This window comes from Apteryx mantelli, chromosome 4 (genome assembly GCF_036417845.1).
Source record: "Apteryx mantelli isolate bAptMan1 chromosome 4, bAptMan1.hap1, whole genome shotgun sequence".
NCBI classification, from domain to species: domain Eukaryota; kingdom Metazoa; phylum Chordata; class Aves; order Apterygiformes; family Apterygidae; genus Apteryx; species Apteryx mantelli.
In genome coordinates this window covers 70,214,946-70,237,395 of record NC_089981.1, presented here as the reverse complement: position 1 = coordinate 70,237,395, position 22,450 = coordinate 70,214,946, and the positions used below count along the sequence as shown (strand labels likewise).

The following is a 22,450-nucleotide window of genomic DNA, read 5'->3' as shown; positions in this document are numbered from 1 at the left end:
GTTAGTGCCTCTCTCTCCAAAGCCTATCAGCATATCACACACCAGCTATCCTTGTAAGATGCATATTCTGTAAGAAGCACTGCTCTCTGATGCAACTTGGACCAATATGAACACTACTGCAATGTGATTTAGGACACAGAATAAGAAAACTATAACTAGCTGCTCATTGTCAGTATGACCGTCTTCATCTTCTAGGTGGGAGATGCCTATCTTTGATAGGGCTGTACAAATACAGGACCATACCTCGCCTAATGGAATCCCGCTCCACGAGGAATCTCCTAATTGCTATGACAATACAAATAATCCTAATGCAGTCCAGCAGAGCCAGTCATGTTTCTATCCTATTCTCCTTTGGGTTTCTCAACCCAGCAGGTACTTAGGCAGCTGTACAACTTCCCCTCTAACACTACCAAAAGCCAACAGGGCAAATATTTAGCTTACTGCAGTTAAACAGGGCAGAAACAACCTGCTGAGTTTACAAGCAACCTATATTGGATTTCAGGCGATGCTGGAGAAAAGGTACTACTGCACCTGCTTCTAAACTATTCAACAGATTAGAGTTCAAAAATGTATTTCAGTTCTTAAAAGAAAATTCATGTTCAATTACAATATTACTTCCAAGGAAACAGTTAAAAGACCACTAGTTAGACAACAACTCAACTGAGACAAACTAGTAATAGGTAGTATTACTGCAGTAAGGTGTAGGCAATGTATGGTTCAGACTAAAACTGTAGTTAACTAGCCCGCTCCTCACCAAAAAGAAGTAAAATCTCAGTCTATTTTAAATGCAGGTTTAAGTCCAGGTGTCAAACTTAATAATGCCTAATTGCAGCTTTCTGTAACAATGTGCAAGTGTTTGGCATAGGATACTGGGAATTAACACTATCCCAGCTAATCTCACTGACATGGATGACAAAATCAAAACAAAATGGGAAACCTTACAGCAAAAGCTCACCTATGCATATTTTTTAAAGTCCTGAGTAAGCTAAAATTTAGTGAAATGAAGCACTGCAACTAGTCTTGAGAGTGGTTTATAAGAAGAAAGACAAGTATACCAGTGAGCAGTGATGACCAAGACCATAATTCTGCTCTATGGAAGGCCATGAGGAATTTTCCAACAAGTTCGATTTTAATAAGGCTGAGTCTAATAAGAAAGGTTGCATTAATACCAGCAATAAAAAACAGGTGATAGCCTAAAACTAAAATTTGAAAACAAATTCTATCATTAAGAAAGGTTAAAGAATAACTACTTTGGAAGGACCATGCTGTTTATTCTGCTTTCTTAAAAAAATCTTAATGATTAAAAATTAAACATTATTCCTGAATTGTATTGTGACACTGTGGCAAAGACAAGTAAGACAGAAACACAGTTAAATCTAAGGTACATTTGAGGCTCTTTTATTTTATTTTATTTTTTAATGAGAAAGAATAGTTCAATAGAAAGAAATTTTATATCTGTCCTAAGAGAATTTTACAAAATTTGCAAATTCTAAGCATAAATATTTGGACAGTGAATGCGTGCTGGTAAATGTGCTTACCACGTGCCTGTGAATATTTCGGAAACATCTTAACATGATAACTGTTGTATATTCTTTTCCTACATCCCTTGAGATGAATTGATCTTAGAATCCCACCAGCCACTGACAGTTCTGTTCATCAGTGAGAGGAGTGTAGGACATTTTATGATTTCCAAGGACAGTCATACTGCAGAGTTAGAAAATGAAACCAGAAGCCTAATAATAAGCAAAATGTTGTATAAACTAACATATTTTATCCTTATATATAACTATTTAATGCAATACAAGTTCTGTTACATACAACTATATGATGGAGAAGAGATGACTCATACTGTGTGTACTCAAACTGCTTAGCAGTATAACTCCAAGAGACAGCGTTTGCACCTAGGTCCTGGAAGAGTGAGGGAGAGAAGCTGTGAGGATAGAGTTATTCTGGAAAATCTCATTGCACACTATGCAATCAGTATAATGCAAGACAAAATGACAGCTAAACTAAAGTAACAGCTGACAAAACCCAATTCAGAACCAAGAGCTAACAAACCCAAATCAGTTCCGTTCATTTTTAACTAATTAGTGAGGCTTTTTAAAATAATGATTTTATTGTTCCTTACACTCAGTCCGTGCATACAGCTCCACAGCAACTGTTTCACTAAATGCTGTAAGACTTAAATGAATGTATACAAGTAGAAGGGTATATCTTCTGTCTAAGAAGAAAATCCAATTTCTAAAACCAGTTAAGGACCAAATTAAAAAAAAAAACAAAACTTAAAGTTTAGGTTTAGATAACACAGAAATTAACTTCTTGATATACTTCCATCACCTGAACAAAGAACAGGAAGACAAGGTGAGACTTATACAGGACATATGGCATGCATAAAGCTTTGAAGTGATTAAAGAAGGGAGAAAAATAAACACATTTACATAGCAAAATGTGTTCCATACATCTCTGCATTATGCTTCTATCAAACAATTAAAAACTATTAAGTAGTAGCATTACATTACTGAAGTCATTGAAGGATGAGCTTCCCTACAGAAAGCCACTTAAACATATGCTGGGATGTGCATTTATTTATGACATACTACATTAACTGACAATTGTAAAGGTTTACCAGCAGCCTATCCTGGTCTTACAGCTAATTCACATGAAAATCATTTTACGAGAGGCAATCATACAAGAATATATTCAATGGTTTTCCAGTTGCTCTTTATTGCCTGAATGCAAGAGAAACCTGGAGAAAATCCTCAAGAACTCTTCACTGTTTGAAAACAATCAGATAATTAAGATGTGGATTAAAGGACAGACGTGTGATTTTCCCCACCAGTGAGGCATTACAAGGGACTGACTACCTGCAAAAGGAGCAAAAGAAAGGACTTGTGGGAAATTTCCAAGATAATTCATAGTGGTTGTGAGGCTTTTGAAGTCTCCTGTTGCAGGGAGGGAAAAAAAGAAAAAAGAGAAACTTGGAAATTCTTGTACATTTCTTGAAAATTCATGACACTCAGCAACCTAGTATTGGTCAAAATACAGAAGCATATAAAAGCCACAGAACTATATATTAGACCTAGAAAAGGCCTAACTTTACCTAAATATACTTTTATTTCCTACATATATATATATAGTGCATATAAACTTTATGTTCATATATGTACGTAGTATACCCAGTAAATATATGTAGATTTTCTACTCTATTGTTCAAATTTTTAAAAGGGTGTTTTCAAAAGCTAAAAGCAGTATGACTTTTGCTATATATGATGCATTTTCTCATTACTCTGCTACTCTTCTTGCTTGAATCTACACTATTCCATTTTTTCCCTTTCAGACTGCTTGATATTTTAAAAGAAAACTAAAGATGATGAATAAACATTTTGTGCCACGCTGTAAATAAGAGAAATATGAAGAGAAATATTAAAAATTTCAGTTAGTTTGCCATGAAAATTAATCACAGAACACACTGCTGCCATGCATATTTCCTTCATCTTCCCACACAACAATTTTCTCCCAAATCACTGAGACCTATCTATGCTATAACAGTACCCCCAAATGTGCATATGTGCTAATGCCTGATGCAAAGAGCTAATTATTTTTAGCTAGCTGAGCTGAAGTAAGCTGTTCTTGATGATGTCTCATGTGAGCCAACTTAATTTTACTACTACAGCATAATTAAGTGCTGAACCGATAACAGTAACAATGCCAGATAAATGCCCGTGTTAGCAAGCAGTATAGTAAGGCTTATCAGTGTAATTGTTTGCATATAAAATAGTTGCAGTGGTAGCCCAGCACTATGAAAAACAGATAAGACTGGAAAGTTTCAGAATTCACCTACATAGATGTTTTGAAAAGCAAACTCCATACCCCTTAGTTTGTATTATAAACAGCTCAATTTTTGTAGTATATATTTTCTCTCAATTGTTAAAATAGTTAATGGAGCTGCAATATAGATCAGACTTTAGCAGCATTTGTTACTGTGTGATTATTGGTGCCACACAATATCCAAAATAAAAAAAAGATTTTTGATGTTGTTATGGGCTATGAGACAGTTGTTCTATTCCTTGGATCCAGCTGAGTTGATCTTAACATAAGACAAAGGGAGAGGGGAAATACGGCAATACTCTAATTTTAAACTTTCCTTATTCTTGAAGAAGCTTCAGGCAATCCTTTTCTTCTCCTCCTCAACTATGTCGTTGACCAAGTGGCTAAGGTAATAACTAGACATTGGAACTGCAAACTACAGCCGTGTTAGTGTTCATCTTGAGATGCACTTCAAGTACTGAGAAAGAAGAAGGTGTTTTGAAACAGTCATCCTAGGGTAAAACCTTATCTCCTGAACAGGTGGGCAGTACAGCCATTGGGCACACAAAGAAACAACATCAGAAACAAGGAACTATGTTGGTGACTTCAAAAAGATTTTACAGAGAGTCAGATAATGCTGTTTGCCTGCAACTAAGGTTTCAGAAAATTATTTGTACTCCTCTTTTTGTGTAGGTAACCTAACTGTAAGCAAGTATAATAATTTTCTTTTCTAATCTCTGTCTACAAAAACACCAGATATTCAGCTGGAAAAAAAAGACAGATAAAAGCATGCCTATCAGTACAAGGAAGATGTCTATAAATATGCAGTACCACAGATTGAAGGATTTTTAGCTCTGTTCTTCAGATACAGTTAAACAGATTTTAATTCCATGGAAGTACCATAGCTTTAGATATTAGCACTAGAAAAAAAAGATAAGTGATATAATTTGAAGTCAATAATCTTGACACCTCTCTTACTTTCCAATTTATGTTCCATTCCATTGATTCAGTCAACTCTAGTGTGTTTTGAAAGACACAAATTTACTCAATGATATAATTAAGTAATAATAACCCCATAAAATGGTTTCAGAAGTTACACATTTGTACCTAAATTTTGTTAGTCACAAAACTGTGATAAATGGAATATTACTTGCAGCAAGCTTCTACAGAAAGAGGACCCCTGAATCTTCATGGAGTCTGTAGAAGTGGAAATTCAGTCAAAACAGATCAAAGCATGAGGTTGTCAAATGATGGGCAAGAGAAATAACATAGAGTAAGAATCCAGATTCATCTCTACGTTATTTTTATTTTCTGGAAGTTTAGTTTCTCAACTCAAAAGACATTGAGATATCAGCTGCCTTGGAAAAATCAAGCTTACAAACGAAAGCTTGCTAAATATATTTTCACAGAAAAGGTCCAAATGCACCTCTTACTGGGGCCACTGAAGTTACATCAAGATGAATTCAGTACTTGAAATTAATTTTTTTTTGTATGAACAGGTCTTCAAATAGAATAGCACATCTACCGTCATATAATGAAATCATGGAGACACTTTGAGAGCTATGCTGTTGAAAGACAGAAGCTGCAATTTTGTAATACATGAACTTCTGATGCTTTTGGTTTGAGATGACCAGCATTCTTTACAGTTGCTGCTCTCATAACCTCTTGCATTTTAAGAAGTGAAAAAGGCAAGAGAGGAAATTCACACAAAATTGTGAACAAGCAAGACCTGCATGAATATAATCAGTTTGCATACTGGCATCAATATTAACCATTTTGCTCATTCAAAACTACATTCTGTTACATTCTTTCTTTTTTGTGGTATTCAATTGTATAATTTGGTACATTCCTACTTTCATCAACTAGTCTGATGGCCTGATGTTAAGGATGTTATTGAATCTGTATATGGAAATGAATTAATTCAGGCAACTAGTATAAATAGGTGATTGTCATTGAAGCTAGAAAGGAAATCTGTACTGAACAATCCTGATGAATACATAGGTTTCTTTCTTTGATGCTTAGAAGGCACTTCTGCTTTCTTTAGTTGTTTACATATTTCATTCTGATAGAACTAATTCAAGCATACTTCATCTTCAGAATATTAATATCATAACAGTGTAATAAATGTTTAAACACGAAGCATTTGAGTAGGTAATTCACACAGCCATGTATGCATACTGCATACAAAGTTAACAATGGAGACTGAAAAAAAGTTATTCGTATTTCCTAATCTATACTTCATATGCACAAGCAGATTGTCAAAACTTTCATTCTGTAACCATGTTATACAGCTCAGCAAAACTCACATTAAACATTAATCAACCTTTCAGGAAAAGTTGTGAAAATAGTTGAAAATGGAAAACTTGGTCAGGTGATTCTCCTCTCATAAGTGGCTTCCAACTAGGTGTGCATTTTTATAGTTTCTCTTGAATTATTTCTGGTTCCTACCACAAAAATGAGTGGACAATCAGGCTGACTTTCTTCTCACTATATCTCAAGAAATCATAAAGTCTCAGAAAACAGGCTGAAAGGGATCTCAAAACATCTGCACTCCAAAGGCAATGCCAACTATACTTACAATGGTTAAAAGAGAAAATTTACTCTTCAAAGGAGGAGTCTCAGCCTCCCTTCAGCTGACTTTTGGCATTGATTAATATTTTAAAAATTTCTTTAACAGTCAGAAATGCCTATTAATAGGATTATCTGAACACGCGATGTGAAATACACAGTCTTGTTCAAATTGGAGACTTCACTCACAACCAGCTCAATCCAGGTTTGTTGCTTCATAGGTCAGTCATATGGAGCTTTATGCAATTTGACTCATTGACTCACTGAGCTGAATGTTTAAAAACCCAAACAATCTTTGTACAGAAAAATAAAAATTCTGAATCTATGGATTTTATGTGAGTACAGCTTTCCATTCCTGGCAGCTGTATTTCCCCCTTGGGAAGACTACATGCTAGTGGCATTCTACGCACAGATTACACAGTATTTCCCAGACTCTGCCTTTTACGTTGTGAGAAAACCACTTCAAGTAATTCATTAAAGAAGTAGTATATACGCTTCATCTGGTGCATAGATAAATATCTGGATACCTACAGACATGTTGTTTATTCATCCTCCAGCTTTTCAGTCTAAATAAGGCACTAATATTGTTTTTAAAAATATATATTCACAAACACACACAGACACAATGTGAGCAGCCCTTTCAGCATCAGTATCTGTAGTTTATCATGCTGTTTTGATTAACTTTCACACATGGTGTCAACTATCATTATTACATTACACAGAAAGAGAAGGAGAGTAGAAGAGAAACTGTTCCTAATACATCTTTATGCTTTCCCTGACCTTCTGCTTGACTGTGAGAAAAAAACTATTATGTCCTTGAAGTAATTTAGTTGCAAGGGATCCCATCAAAAGACTGCTCCATGCTGCCATTTGAAAATCAGCCTGCTGGCTAATGCACCACACTTAGGTGTTCTGCTAAATGTAGGGAAATGCATGGTGCACCATAAACATCCATCGCATTTTAACCCACAGCTCTAGGTGGAACACCTTCTTATCTCAGTGATCTAAATACTCTTTTTAAAATTCAGTGATTGTAATGAAAGTCTGTCACGAAATCTAGGTAAACACAGAAGAAATAGGTTCATTACATACCACAGTAGATTCTCACGTTACAGTAACTTCCATTTATAACTAGATATTACTGGTAAAGAATTTACTGTTTATGCGCATTTAAACGTTTTTGCAAAACAGTCAAAGAGCAGGCCAGCCAAGTACAAAAAACATTATAGGTAATCAGTCTCCTAGTTAGCTCAATGTGTAATATAACATGCTGACTACATCACAGAGGTTATAAGAGATGTATAACATACATTACATATTTTAGAGGAAATATTTTTAGTCCTTTTTCTTTTTACCATGCAAAAAGCACAGCCTGAACTGAGAACAGTTTCTGTGTTCTACTGAAGCATTAAATAATAATAAGTGCAACTCCAGGAAAAATGAAGAACAAGGAAGTAAAGATATCAGACTTATCAAAATGCATAAAAACTGAATGCTAATGAATGAAGCTTTTTGAAAATAGAACATCAGGTGCATAAATGAAAGCTAGTTAGCACATAATATAGCCTATAATCCACTCAGGCATTGACCTTGCCAGAGTTACAAGGGTTATTACATACATATGTTACTCTTAGTTTGATACACATTTTACACGGGCCACGCTTTATTAGGCAAGAAATTATGCATTATGAAAGTCATGACTTTAACTTTTGTATTCTTATGTTTTAATGTAATGGTGGCAAAGTCAGGAAAATTCTACTTGTATTTTATTCTTGCATTCCTCCTATAATGTTATAAAATGCTTATCAAGTACAGAATCACATTCCACAATGTGCACCTCCTTGGAAATCTGGAGTGTTCCAAGATTAATTGCTTCAGATTTGTTCTGAGTCTCATTCCATCCCAGGAACCTCCTAATTCAAGAATACCATTTTTGGAGCAGTTCTACAAACAGAGGATGTATAGTCAGTTTTTTTCCTAATGGCAATAGTGATATCAATAATGTGATTACTCTCAGTGGCAAAAATTCTCTATATTATCATAGGCTTTAATAGGCAGCTTTAGAATTTGTTCTTATAACTGTCACCCACTGATATATTCTGATGGCTAGAGACATGACTAAATCACTCTAACAATGCATTAGACATCTGATCAATGAAGTAGAATTCTCCCTTGGTGTAGCAACAAGCATACGAAATCTGAACATTTTTTGGCAAATGAAGCAAAGCATCATTTGGCTTCATTTTTGACACAGAAACACAACAGGGAAATTACTCCCACTACTCACCTTTTTACCAGAAGGCCTACTTAAAGAGATTTTCACTCACTAATGCTTTTGTTTATACTCCAGTGAAAAATATTTTGCAAAACCAGCAATACAATTGTTAATAATTTGACTAACATAGTGCCAAATAATATTTTGGTGAAGATTACTATTTGCAGATGTAAAATTAAAAAAATACCTACACAGACGCAAATGAAATACTTCATCCAAAAGAACACATTACTTTTTATGTGTTGTCCAGCATGAAATTGGCAAGTCTTCCAAGATCACTTTCTAAAGCACACTTGTCTGTTGATACCTTGTATGCATACTCAAACCCATAGTTTGTTGAATTATACTCTGTGGCTAGCAAAAATAAGGAAAGATCCAGTTGGCACAACAGAACCTACACTTTCAGGACAAATGTTGATGGGAAGGCACCTATAAGTAATTAGCAGAACTGGGACAGATACTGTTTTAGAAAGACCATGTTTAGGAAGTGATTAAAACAAAGGAAAAGAGTGACAATTTGTTATATTTCTGTATCAAAGACCACACTTGCATCCTTTCATTCTAAAACCTCAGAATTTATCTAGTAATTAGAGATACCTTTTAAGCACACTACTTGGTTTTGCCATGAAATAATTTAAGGGACAGCCTTCTGCTTCCCAACTCCCCAAAAAACAACGCCTGTCAATATGCAGAAGATAATGGAGAAGGAGAAAAATGGTGATATTAAAAAATAAACTTTCCATTTTGAATATGACATTTTCTCCCTCTTCTTATGCAGGCCTATGCTTTCATACATAACTAAGAGCTATGCACTGAATGTCAAAGCAATATTTCTCTGCACTCCAATAAGGTCATGCTCAAAATGCCTGCTACAAAAAACAGCCACGCAGAAACTATTGATGATTTTTCTGCATTATTTGGAAATTTACTCTAGCTCTACAGATATTTAAAAAAGATATGAAGCATTTGGTGTTAAAAATCAACACAGTTAAAATAGCAGTCTTCCCTAAGTTGCAATTTCTTCTTTACACTAATGAATAGGATAATATAATTCATTCATGCTATTTATTTATTTATTTATTTATTTGGAAACATATGCCATGTATCTAGATGAAGTTTGGCTAAAATAAGCGAACCTATGAAAATAGACAGCAACGTTCTCACCCATTATGATGGGTTAAGTACTATTTCTACTTTCAATAACTGCAGTCTGAAGGTATAGTTTACTGTAATGAGTGAAATTAATTTCCAAAATAGGACTTTGATGATACAGAAAAAAAACAAAAGAATCTCCATTCTTCTGCTAGGAAAGTTAATGGATTAGAGTTCTCACAGTAGGGTGCTCTGCAATGAGAGAGAGGATGTGGGGATTTGAGCCGAGGCAAAAGAGAGCATTCAAGGGTGACCAGAGTTTGGATTTAGCACAGGCACTCTTTATCCAGAAATCCCTGCCATCTGTCAGAAGGCTGAGACGTGCATTTGGTGTTGGGCACACACCATGGCACTCCTTGTTGATTTTCTGCTGTTTGAAATATGCTAGCCCTCCCTGCAGAGCCACTGACGCAGTGCTGCTCGGCTGTTACAAGGGGAAGCAATCAGTAAGAGCTCCTCAGTTGGAGAGGCAGCTGTGGGGATCATCATTGCTGCTTCACACCCTAGACTGTGGGGTGAGTGGGGAACTCCTGGAGACCTACTCACAGGACAGTTAGCACCCGAGCTGCATGCATGTGTCAAAAACATCTCCACCTGAGCAACAAGAGATCTGTGGTGAGACAGAAACTACACTAGAAAAACAGGAAGCACAGATAGCGCAAGAGGAAACCTAAAGCCAATGTTTACCTTCTTGAATACAGGAAAAAAAGAAAAAATTCTGGTGTGTGCCTTCTGAAAGAAGGTGACTTGGGTTATGTCTCATTGTGGGGAAGGTTCTTAGATATACAGCAGCATCTTGATATCGAAATCACCTACTCCACTAACATTTAAATAAAGGACCAGTTCATAATAATCTTTTTTCTTAATCTTTCCAAACTCCCTGGAAAATGTGTCCAAACTCCCTGGAGTACCCTGGAAGTCCATAATAGTTTCCCTAAGGAACAAGTAAGTAAGAAAATACTACACTATGATATCTATTATTTTAAACAAAATTAAAATATCTACCTTTCCCAAAGAGAATGACAGCAGCCTTCCACTCTCTCTTGAGCTGGATCGTGAGGCATTTTTACTCTCATTCATTTCTTTTTCACACCTGGCTATCTTCTTTTTCAGTTTCTCTCTTCTTTGCTGGTCTGCAACTTAGGAAAGAGACAAAAAGTTTGTCAGATCCAAATGGAAATCTTTTTTTTTGTCATAAATGATTTAAAAATGTCACAGGGGTTTCCTGTCGCTCAGCAAAGTCAGACCATTGTGATATGTTCCACTTCAAACATTCAGCAATTATGAAAAATTACCTCTATTTTTAAAATAGAGGTAAAAATTAGAGTATGCTGGTAGCTCAAGCTAGACAGTATTTCACAGCTACTACAATACTACACAGAAATTCTAGGATCAGTATTGTTTACAGAGTACTCTGCCCTATAAGTCTGCACTCAGACTTATAGGGATAGAACTCCTTTAACTGTACTCTCATCTAACTATTCAGCAAAAACCAAAATGTGTAATGTCACTAAATTTGTTGTGCACAAAATTCATGCTCAAACCATGGAAGAATAGACAGTGGTTCCCCAAGCACAGAAATCCACTGCAAAACAGCATGTTCATGCCATGAACATAAATAAGGAAGGCAGACACTGCGAAAGGGTCACTGCCAGATCAGAAGGGAAAAAAGCTTATCAGTTTACACTGGTCTGCAGTCCAAGATCTTGTTCACACTGTCCCTGTAACACAGAAGATGAGTTAGGTGTCTGTGCCATCAGGTACCTCAGAGAAGAGCCCAAAAGAAAGACAAGGTAAATTTTCTAAGTTTGCTATCGGTCACCTACGTCCGGTGTCTTGCATAACATAATACAAAGTTTTTGCATATTGTGAGCACACAGGTGCCACAAATGATGAAACCTGCAAAGCTGAATAATACAACAGAGGCTGATCAGAAACATTAATAATTTCATTTTCAAATGGGAATATAAGCAAGTCCTACATAAGTAAGCATATTTTTGAAGTCTGTATGCACAATGAAATCTGTTTTACTCTTGACTAGATTTCTCATTCATTTACATTGACCCAAGTTCATATGCTACAGTATAATTTTGTTTGATACAGACATATGAGTTTGTTTGATATAGACACACAGACAGAAAGCCTTCACTGATTCCTTCTTCAGATGCATAATGCATTTAGATCGTACTCTGGTAGACCCCAATCTTCACACACATTACTACACTTAATGCATGGAAATGTAAATAACTTTGTGGATCGGTGTGGTACATTTCTCTAGGCAGCTGGGAACCCCAGCAATCTGAGGACTACAGCTCAAGGGAAATTTATATCAACCTTTAAAATACATTTACCTGTGTACATTAATTCTACAGATATGTTAATCTCTATGAATTATTTAAGTATGTGTGTTCATTTTATTAAACATTTTAGCCCCTTTTTAAACTAGAAATGATTCTTTCAGATGCAAAATCCTTGCTCTCATTCCTCAGGGAAATCCCTCTTTCTCTTTCTTTCAATTCTTACAATTGACGTGTAAAATAAAAAGTAATTGCTTTACAGTTGCTGATTTTTTCAGCACATTCCATTAGAGTACTTACAACATAAAGTTGCTTTTATTACTGGAAAGCCATTAAAGTTCAGATAAGCTAAATACTACAAATCTGAATGAAAAATACACTTTGAAGGAAACAAATATACACAGAATCACACACAGAATCACAGAATCGCTGAGGTTGGAAGGGACCTCTGGAGATCATCTAGTCCAACCCCCCTGCTCAAGCAGGGTCACCTACAGCACGTTGCACAGGATCGCATCCAGGGGGGTTTTGAATATCTCCAGAGAAGGAGACTCCACAACCTCTCTGGGCAACCCGTTCCAGTGCTCTGTCACCCTCACAGTGAAAAAGTTTTTCCTCATGTTCAGATGGAATTGTCTGTGTTTCAGTTTGTGCCCGTTGCCTCGCGTCCTGTCGCTGGGCACCACTGAAAAGAGTCTGGTCCCATCCTCTCGACACCCTCCCTTCAGATACTTGTACACGTTGATAAGATCTCCTCTCAGCCTTCTCTTCTCCAAGTGAAACAGGCCCAGCTCTCTCAGCCTTTCCTCATAAGAGAGATGCTCCAGTCCCCTAATCATCTTTGTAGCCCTTCGCTGGACTTGCTCCAGTAGTGCCACATCCCTCTTGTACTGGGGAGCCCAGAACTGGACGCAGTACTCCAGATGTGGCCTCACCAGGGCTGAGTAGAGGGGGAGAATCACCTCCCTCGACCTGCTGGCAACACTCTTCCTGATGCAGCCCAGGATACCATTGGCCTTCTTGGCCACAAGGGCACGTTGCTGCCTCATGCTTAACTTGGTGTCCACCAGCACTCCCAGGTCCTTCTCCGCACAGCTGCTTTCCAGCAGGTCAACCCCCAACCTGTACTGCTGCATGGGGTTATTCCTCCCCAGGTGCAGGACCCTGCACTTCCCTTTGTTGAACTTCATGAGGTTCCTCTCCGCCCACCTCTCCAGCCTGTCCAAGTCTCTCTGAATGGCAGCACAGCTCTCTGGTGCATCCGCCACTCCTCCCAGTTTTGTATCGTCAGCAAACTTGCTGAGGGTGCACTCTGTCCCTTCATCCAGGTCATTGATGAAGAAGTTGAACAAGACTGGACCCAGTACTGACCCCTGGGGGACACCGCTAGCTACTGGCCTCCAACTAGACTCTGTGCCACTGATCACAACTCTCTGAGCTCTGCCGTTCAGCCAGTTCTCAATCCACCTCACTGTCCATTCATCTAGCCCACACTTCCTGAGCTTGTCTATGAGGATGTTACGGGAGACAGTGTCAAAAGCCTTGCTGAAGTCAAGGTAGACAACATCCACTGCTCTCCCCTCATCTACCCAGCCAGTCATTCCATCATAGAAGGCTGTCAGATTGGTTAGGCATGATTTCCCCTTGGTGAAGCCATGCTGACTACTCCTGATCACCTTCTTGTCCTCCACATGCTTGGAGATGGCCTCCAGGATGAGCTGCTCCATCACCTTTCCAGGGATGCAGGTGAGGCTGACTGGCCTGTAGTTCCCTGGGTCCTCCTTCTTGCCCTTTTGGAAGACTGGGGTGACACTGGCTTTCTTCCAGGCTTCAGGCACCTCTCCTGTTCTCCAGGACCTTTCAAAGATGATGGAGAGTGGCTTAGCAAAGACATCTGCCAGCTCCCTCAGCACTCGTGGGTGCATCCCATCAGGGCCCATGGATTTGTGGGTGTCAAGTTTGCTTAAATGATCTCTAACCCAATCCTCCTCCACCAAGGGAAAGTCTTCCTTTCTCCAGACTCTCTCTCTTGCCTCCAGGGTCTGGGGTTCCTGAGGGCTGGCCTGAGCAGTAAAGACTGAAGCAAAGAAGGCATTCAGTAACTCTGCCTTCTCTGCATCCTTTGTCACCAGGGCACCCACCCCATTCAGCAATGGGCCCACATTTTCCCTAGTCTTCCTCTTGCTACTGATGTATTTGAAGAAGCCCTTCTTGTTGTCCTTGACATCTCTAGCCAGATTTAATTCCAAACGGGCCTTAGCCTTCCTCGTCGCATCCCTGCATACTCTGACAACGTTCCTATACTCCTCCCAAGTGGCCTGTCCCCCTTTCCATTTTCTGTATACTTCCTTCTTCTGGTTGAGTTTTGCCAGGAGCTCCTTGCTCATCCATGCAGGTCTCCTGCCTCCTTTGCTTGACTTCCTACTCATAGGGATGCTCTGATCTTGAGCCTGGAGGAGGTGATGTTTGAATATTAACCAGCTCTCTTGAACACCCCTTCCTTCTATGGCCCTAACCCATGGGATTCCTCCAAGTAGGTCCCTGAAGAGGCCAAAGTTTGCTCTCCTGAAGTCCAGGGTTGCGATCCTACTTAGTGCCCTGCCTCCTCCTCGCAGGATCCTGAACTCCACCATGTCATGGTCACTGCAGCCAAGGCTGCCCCCAACCTTCACATCTTCAACCAGCCCTTCTTTGTTTGTTAGTACAAGGTCCAGCAGCACACCTCTCCTTGTTGGCTCCTCCACCACCTGGGTCAAGAAGTTGTCACCAATGCTCTGCAGGAACCTCCAGGACTGTTTGTGCCTAGCTGTGTTGTCTTTCCAGCAGATATCAGGGTGGTTGAAGTCCCCCATGAGAACCAGGGCCTGGGATCGTGAGGCTACTTCCAGCTGTCTGTAGAAGGCCTCATCGACTTCCTCTTCCTGATCAGGTGGCCTGTAGTAAACACCCACAACAGTGTCACCCATGCTAGCCTGCCCTTTAATCCTTACCCATAAGCTCTCGACTCACTCTTCATCCACCCCTAGGCACAGCTCAATACATTCCAGTTGCTCTCTCACACAAAGAGCAACTCCACCACCTCGCTTTCCTGGCCTGTCTTTCCTAAAAAGCACGTAGCCATCCCTGACAGCACTCCAGTCATGCGAGCTATCCCACCATGTCTCTGTAATGGCAATGAGATCATGGCCCTGCGACTGCACACAGATCTCTAGTTCTTCCTGTTTGTTCCCCAAGCTGCGTGCATTGGTGTACAGGCATTTCAGGGAGTTGATCGAGCATGCAGGTTTCCCAGGAGGGATACAAGAGGATCCTCCATAGCCACATCCCATGCGCACTTCCCTGGCTGCATTCACCTGCTGGAGGCATCCCGACTTGAGCTGTCTTTTGCCAGCTACCCTGGCACTATAACTCTCCCCTTCCCCTGTCTTTCCTAGTTTAAAGCCCTCCTTACCAGGTTGGCCAACCTGTTGGCAAAGACCCGCGTGCCCCGCCTCGTGAGGTGGATCCCATCTCTCGCCATCAGTTGTCAATCTTCAAACAGGGTCCCATGGTCGTAGAAACCAAAACCCTGTTGCCAACACCAGCGGCGCAGCCAGTTGTTAACTTGGGAAGTCCGTCTCCTCCTCCTCTCATCCATCCCCCTCACTGGCAGGATTGAGGAGAAGATGACCTGGGCTCCCAGACCCTTGACCACCATCCCCAGAGCTCTGAAATCCTGCTTGATGGTCTCCAGTTTGCCCTTGGTGTCATTAGCGCCCACATGGAAGAGCAGCAGTGGGTAATAGTCCGAAGCGTGGACAAGCCTTGGCAGTCTTTGCATGACATCTCTCACCCAAGCCCCTGGCAGGCCACAAACCTCTCTAGACATGAGGTCAGGTTGGCAGATAGATGCCTCCATCCCCCACAGCAGGGAGTCCCCCACAACAATCACCTGCCGCTTCTTCCGGGCGTTCCGGCAAGGCACAGGGTCTGTTTTCCCAGGTACTTCCCTTGCAGCCATGCCCATCTCCTCCTCATCCTGGAGGGCACTAAACCTGTTCTTCAGCTGCAAGTCTTCGGGAGGAGTAGGAGCCTTTCTCCTCCCACGAGCAGTGACCAGTTTCCAGCCTTCTTCTACGGTGTTATGATGTACCGTTTCACACGGCACAGAGCCCTCCAGCAACTCCATTGCTGTGGGGAGTTGGGACTGTGCCATACTGTACCATTAAATTAATTAAAACTCAATATTTGTTTTGCTACAGTAAATTATTATTATATGGCTGTTCTAAATTACTATGATTTCTAATTGCATTTGTCTTAAATGTTACAGCACACTCAGAAATTAGCTAAAGGTCAAAAGTTTCATATGTCTGAAATAAATAATTACTCAGGCTCAGCTAACAGTGTTTGTGTGTCTGTATAGAGGCTGTAAAAAACAAGTCTTTCCTACTGTTTGGGTAAAATGGCTGAAATGAGTGTTGAATTAATATCTAGGGAGACATAGTGAATATATGACAGAGCTCTACAATACAAAAATACAAATTACAGAGAAGCATGAGTGTCTCATTTTGTAACTGCAAGTAGATGCCTGAAACAGAAATTTCCCTACACTCAAGCGCTTAGGTGGAAAGCGGATTCATCTAAGACAACACAAGCTGAAACATATTACTGCCTGTTCTACCTATACAACATGGCTTCAGAGGAGTTTCGGGACAACTGTGAAGCAGTGCGAATATTAACGCAAAACTAAGTTCTTTTGCTGTCCTTATTCTGCTGTTTGCTTTTTAGCTCATACTTTACAGTAGGATTTTTCACACCTCAGTGATAGAGGATTGAGACTGAGATTTAACATACCTGGACAGACCCTATCTTTACTACTGGGGTTCAAAGTTGTAAAAGCTAACTTCTGTGGATCTCCAGGACTGTTTGTTATCATTATTATTCTCAGCCAAAGCATGGCTTGTGCTTATGCGTACTGAAAGAAAGAACAGTAAGCAGGCCAGGATGCTATCTTTAGTTATCAGAATGACATACTGGGACTACGGTCACCTACATGGGAAACGTAAAGCCTTTGCCCCACACTAAACATACACTGAGCTCAGCTCAGCTAACCCAGGGTCTGTTCCAAGGCTGTACCGTCATGCGTGGGTACCACAAGGCAGAGCAGGCATAGGCAAAGCACAGTGGCAGCATTTTCAGGCTAGATCTGCTGTAAAAACTAGGAACTGTAAACCCAGCAGATTCAGAATCAATAAATTCTTCTGGAACAGAGCTAACATAGGGGTAAACAGACAACTAGATGCAAGTTAGGATAGACCTGAGGCAGTCAGCAAGCAACACAGACAAGGGCAGAAGCATTAAAAAAAAAAAAAAAAAAAAAAAAAAAAAAAAAAAAAAAAGGATGCTGCCAACCTGCCCTTACTTCACATGCCCGTTCCCCAAGCAGGAACTGGAGAATCCAGTCTTTCAGTTTAGCTTTAGCTAGACAGAAAATGGTATCGTACAAATGGCCTGAACCTTTGAGACACTTGTGCCTTTGAGGTACAAGTATAATTAGGACTGTTAGGAGCTGAAGATATTTAACACTACCATACAGAATCACATGTGCTGCAGCTGTGAATATATTAAACACATAAAAAATGAGATTGGCATACAGGGACAAACATGCAGTATTAAAAGGGAGAAAATGTATCTGTTAATTAGATAAGGTTCCTCACCTTTGCTTCAAATCAACCACAAGTATAGCGTCTTTGATTTTCAGTGAGGTTAAATAAACTCTGAATTTGACAAGACTGCCCTTAGCACACTGTCATGGACAAGCACAAAGTAAATATCAACTGAATTCATTACAAGGTACTTAATAATTTCACTGCAAACAGCTTTAACTGTACATTGGCTACAGAAACCTATCCTATTTGTAAAGTCAAATATGGGAAAAATTCAAGACAATGTATATATTTTGTTATAAGTAAAAGAAAAAAAGAAAAACCATTTTTTTCATATCTTCTAAAAAGGAAATACTTAGGAATATAACATACATTTTATAGATCCAAATTACATGAGTCCCTTAGTTAAGCCTTAATAGAAACTTAATGTATCTCACTAACCGCTGTGCTGAAAATCACCATGAGGATTTATAGTATAGTAAAGAGATAATACATTAGATTATAAACAATGTACTGATTTTTGTATTTCAGATAAATTCAGAGTCTATGAAACTGAATTCCTTAACTTATTCCACCCACTCCAGGAATCTGTTTCATTAATTCTGTTGGCAATGAGGGGAAGCATAGGAAAAGGTATAAATTTTAGAAGTTAAAGAGCTACCTATGAAATGCTGATCAATCTAATACAGAAATAACACTTTTGCCTAAGCAAATACTCTGTTCACAAAGTTTAGAGTACACTTACAAAGCAGAGATCATATCTTTATAATATATTTCTCTGTTAGAGTACTCCCTCTATAGGCTTGATTCTTTTCGCCTTAAGCCTAGGCTGCAGCAACATTTCCAGACAAGTGCTTAGAATTATAAAATTAATGCCATAAAACCTGGAAGAAAGAAAAAAAAATCATACATATCACACTCCTAAGCAGTTCGAAAGCTCTGTGCACATAAAGACAACATGATTTGAAATGTAAGTGCTTGTCCTTTGCTCTGAATTTCAAATCACTAAATTAACATTTATCACAGCATGGTACAGTTGGCAGAGTTAACCTTCAAGTTATTTTATTTTTGATGTAAATAAGCTATGCCAGACAACAAAATATTAATTTCAAAATACACTTAGATTGAAATTGAGTTTAGCTTACAGAACAGCATATCTCAAAAGAATTGTCCAAAACTGACCATTTCTCTGTTGTGTTTTTACATCAGCTGTTTTTACAGTAACACAATTCTTGATATTATTTTCCCTTATGAATTCTCCTAGATAAACAGTGCAAACATCAACCTCATTTCTGGTGACCTTGAAGTTACCACAGATTAAAATGCCCAGCATACCAGATGTTGAAATCACTTTCATAAGCAAGTGCTTCCTTTTATAAGAATTTTTCCTTTCCAGCTTCCTACCTCAGTTAGCACAAATCTGCAGTACATCATTACTTAAATATGTAAAGTAAATTCTCATCAAAGTCAAATAGAGCTTTGCCTTTGGGTGCAAAGTTCTCATTTCTCTTAAGTCTAAATTTAAGTGTATTAACACAGAAATTAACAATTTTCATGATTTTAAGAAGATTCTGCAGTCCTTCCTCACATGCATTACCAGCAGCACTGTTTGTGAAATAAGGGAGCACTCACCAGGAGGAAAGGTGACAAAAGATTTATTAAAGGGCTAGAGATTCCTCCAGCCTTGTTTGTAGCAAGCAGAATGTTACTCAGAAAAGTAGCGTTTGTATCAGTGGAGCTACTTAAGAAACATGATACCACTTGGCCAAGCTACTAATAGCAAAATCTGGCCATCACTAAAGCTTGGAAATGAAGCCCAACAGTGAGGCATGAATCCTTCAGAGGAATTTCAGAAGAGGCTAGAAGCACAGGATTATCCCAAATTTATCCACCTCTGATCCACACTGGGAGCTCGCATACCATCTCGTAGGCACTTCTGCAGGCAGCCTGCAGAATACAGAAGGGCGTGTGCAGCCCACCGCACCGAACCTGCGAAACACTGCACCAACATGGAAGGAAGCTTCCGAGCCGGCTCAGGTAAACCTCAATCAGTGTATTCGTGAGAGAGGTCAGACTGGCTTCTAGCTGGATTAGGACAGCGGATTTTGTCCAAGGCCACCACTGGGGCACTCCCAAGGACAATTTAGACATACTATACTAAACTAATGCTGTGACTAAGTGGAAAACACCTAATTTTATTCCAGTTCTATGGTATGCTAAGGATATTTTGTGGTCTTCAGTAAAAGTGGAAAAAGGTACAGCAACAATGAAAAAAAACCCAAAACAGTGGGCAGATGTTAAAGCTGGGTAAACTCAATTAAAAATCAGAGACACATTTTCAGTAATAAAGATGATTAACTACTGGTACAAACTACAAAGGGAAATGATGTTTCCTCTATTGCTTGATGTTTACAGCTCAAGATTACAAGCCTTTTTTGTTTTTCCGCTTTATTATATTCAGCCTGGTCACTAGCTTCAATATTAGTGCTACCAGGAGAAATTTTGGTCTGCTTAAATCATGATATCTGACTAGATGATCTAATGTTTTTTTGGCAACCACAAACTCTATGAAAAATGTATTTCTTGATATACTGAACATGTTTCTTAAAATTAATTACCTCTCATAAAAAAGAAAGAAAACCTTTGTAAAAAGAAATCAAAATTACTATAGTTAAAAGTACAGATTGATAAAAAATTTTACACATTGGGTTTTCCTGCTGTCCAGAAATTCAGACTTGATAAATGTGCTGGAATATCTTTCCAAAGACATATCTGAGTTCTGAAAACATAAGTGTTAGAATTACCTGAGTGTTTCCTTTCAAAGGACTTATTTTAGTTGCTTATAGCTTTCACTTTCAAAAATGCATGTGTACAGACAAGACTCAAGAGAAAAGTTAAGAATCAAAAGCAGGGAGATTTTGTGAAAGATGCCTGCAAAACAGCAACAACAACAAAATACTTAAGCCTGCTTTCATAGATCTATCCTTTTCATAGCATAAAGTATGGACAGGGAAAATGCAAAATATGTATGTGCTCACCTGGAAGATTCAAATTCAAATATAGAATTATATAATAATAACCATTTCTTCATATTCCTACTTGAACCTAACCCCTATCCTCCATGAACTTAAAAAAAAAAATTACTGATCAGTCTGAATCCTTTCCCCCTGTCTCCCCATTCAAGTTTCATCAGTGCTAAAATAGATTTCTAGTGGGGACCTTCTCAGCATACTTTTTTTCTGGTATCAAAGAGACCTGCATTCCCAAACACTCTAATCACTGGGTTCAGGCTGTACTATCAGTATGCTCTGTGGAAAAACCTCTAAACATATGGGTTGAAAAGTTAATACTGTTAGAAACTAGGCATGTGTAGGAGCAGCTGTCTTACTTGGCATGACTTTTGTCAAGTTTTCTGGCACAAACTCCACAACTACAGACTTCTAATGGCCACTGGTATCAATCAACATGCTTGGACTAATTCTGAACATAGAAGTTTCACATTTCAAGAAGTTTCACATTTTAACAACTATTTTAAGTCAACAGAGCTGATCTAATACACAAGAACATGTTCACTGCTAGCCCAGTGGCATGGCAGCTTGCCTACTTTGCTGCCAGCTAAGATAACGGGAAAAGAACAGTGGAAACTAAATCCACTTTAAGGACAGATCACATTCAGTTGTCCAGGGAGAATGCCAGCTACAGTATCATGTTTAATTCTTAAGCACTAATGACTGATTCATGGCAACAACCCCAAAGGGAAATACTCACCTGCTATTTTAGCAGTACATGAAGCACATTTTTAGGGGAAGTTTTTTAAGACTGTCTGCAGGAATTCTGTTTTGCAACTCTTTATACCGTTGATACATCTTAGCATTTCAAACCGAAAATTTACCCACTGTCCCCAAATCTGTTTTTGCAACAGAGAGTGGAGAAGAAAACCCTAATGGAATGCAGTAAGTAATAAGACAAGGAATACGGAAAGAAAAAAAGTAATAATATGCTTCCACTGAGGCAATGCCAGGCACAGAATTACTGGGAGAATAAAGCTGTAACCTCCCATGATGCACTAACTGGATCTCAGTCACACTGTGGACATTCCCCTGATATTCAGTCATACTGATGGTGCATCTGTGCCTGTATAAATAATAGGCCCCAAACTTAGCAAGAAAAAAGAAAGTAATTGGTTTGAAAATACTCTAAAAATCTTTTTTCCTACTTTCTTTTCAGTACATTTTGAATACTCTCATTGCCTGAGCTACTGGTTATCATCTCCATATAATCTCTTTTATAAAAGACAGAGGAAGAAAGCTGATCCAGTTGATCAAAGACACTACAAATGATACCTAGCACTGAGCTTTACATCTGAGCATTAATATTTGGCAACACTGTTACCACACTACTGAAATCTATAGTTATATAGTTATAAAGAACTATAGATACATAGAACTATAGGAAAAAAAAAAGACAACTCTGATTTCAGGCAAGACATCAGTCCAAATAATTTTCAATTTCCTTCTAAACACCTGCAGTTTATAAGATTTATGCAGATACTATAGAAGTGACTAGTACTATAAAGTGATCTTAGCCAGAAGACAAAACATATCAAGAAAACAGATCAGAAAAAAATATATGCATATCTTGAGTATGGACAATTATTAACCTTCAAATGATTTTTATTAAGAAAGGATAATCTAAAGTAAATGATA

General features: G+C 38.7%; 1 protein-coding gene across 2 annotated transcripts in view; it reads right to left on the bottom strand.

Annotated features, from left to right (window-relative positions):
• Nucleotides 1-22,450, bottom strand: part of SPATA7 (spermatogenesis associated 7) — a 49,449-nt gene that overhangs the window by 10,513 nt on the left and 16,486 nt on the right. The window contains exons 3-4 of one of the 2 annotated variants that reach the window (XM_067295608.1): nucleotides 18,490-18,628; nucleotides 10,808-10,941 (exon numbers count right to left, since the gene is read on the bottom strand). In XM_067295608.1, the coding sequence (XP_067151709.1) occupies nucleotides 10,808-10,882 (75 nt within the window). In that variant the 5' untranslated portion in view covers nucleotides 10,883-10,941; nucleotides 18,490-18,628. The remainder of the gene's footprint in view (nucleotides 1-10,807; nucleotides 10,942-18,489; nucleotides 18,629-22,450) is intronic. The other variant, XM_067295607.1, reaches the window with a different exon arrangement.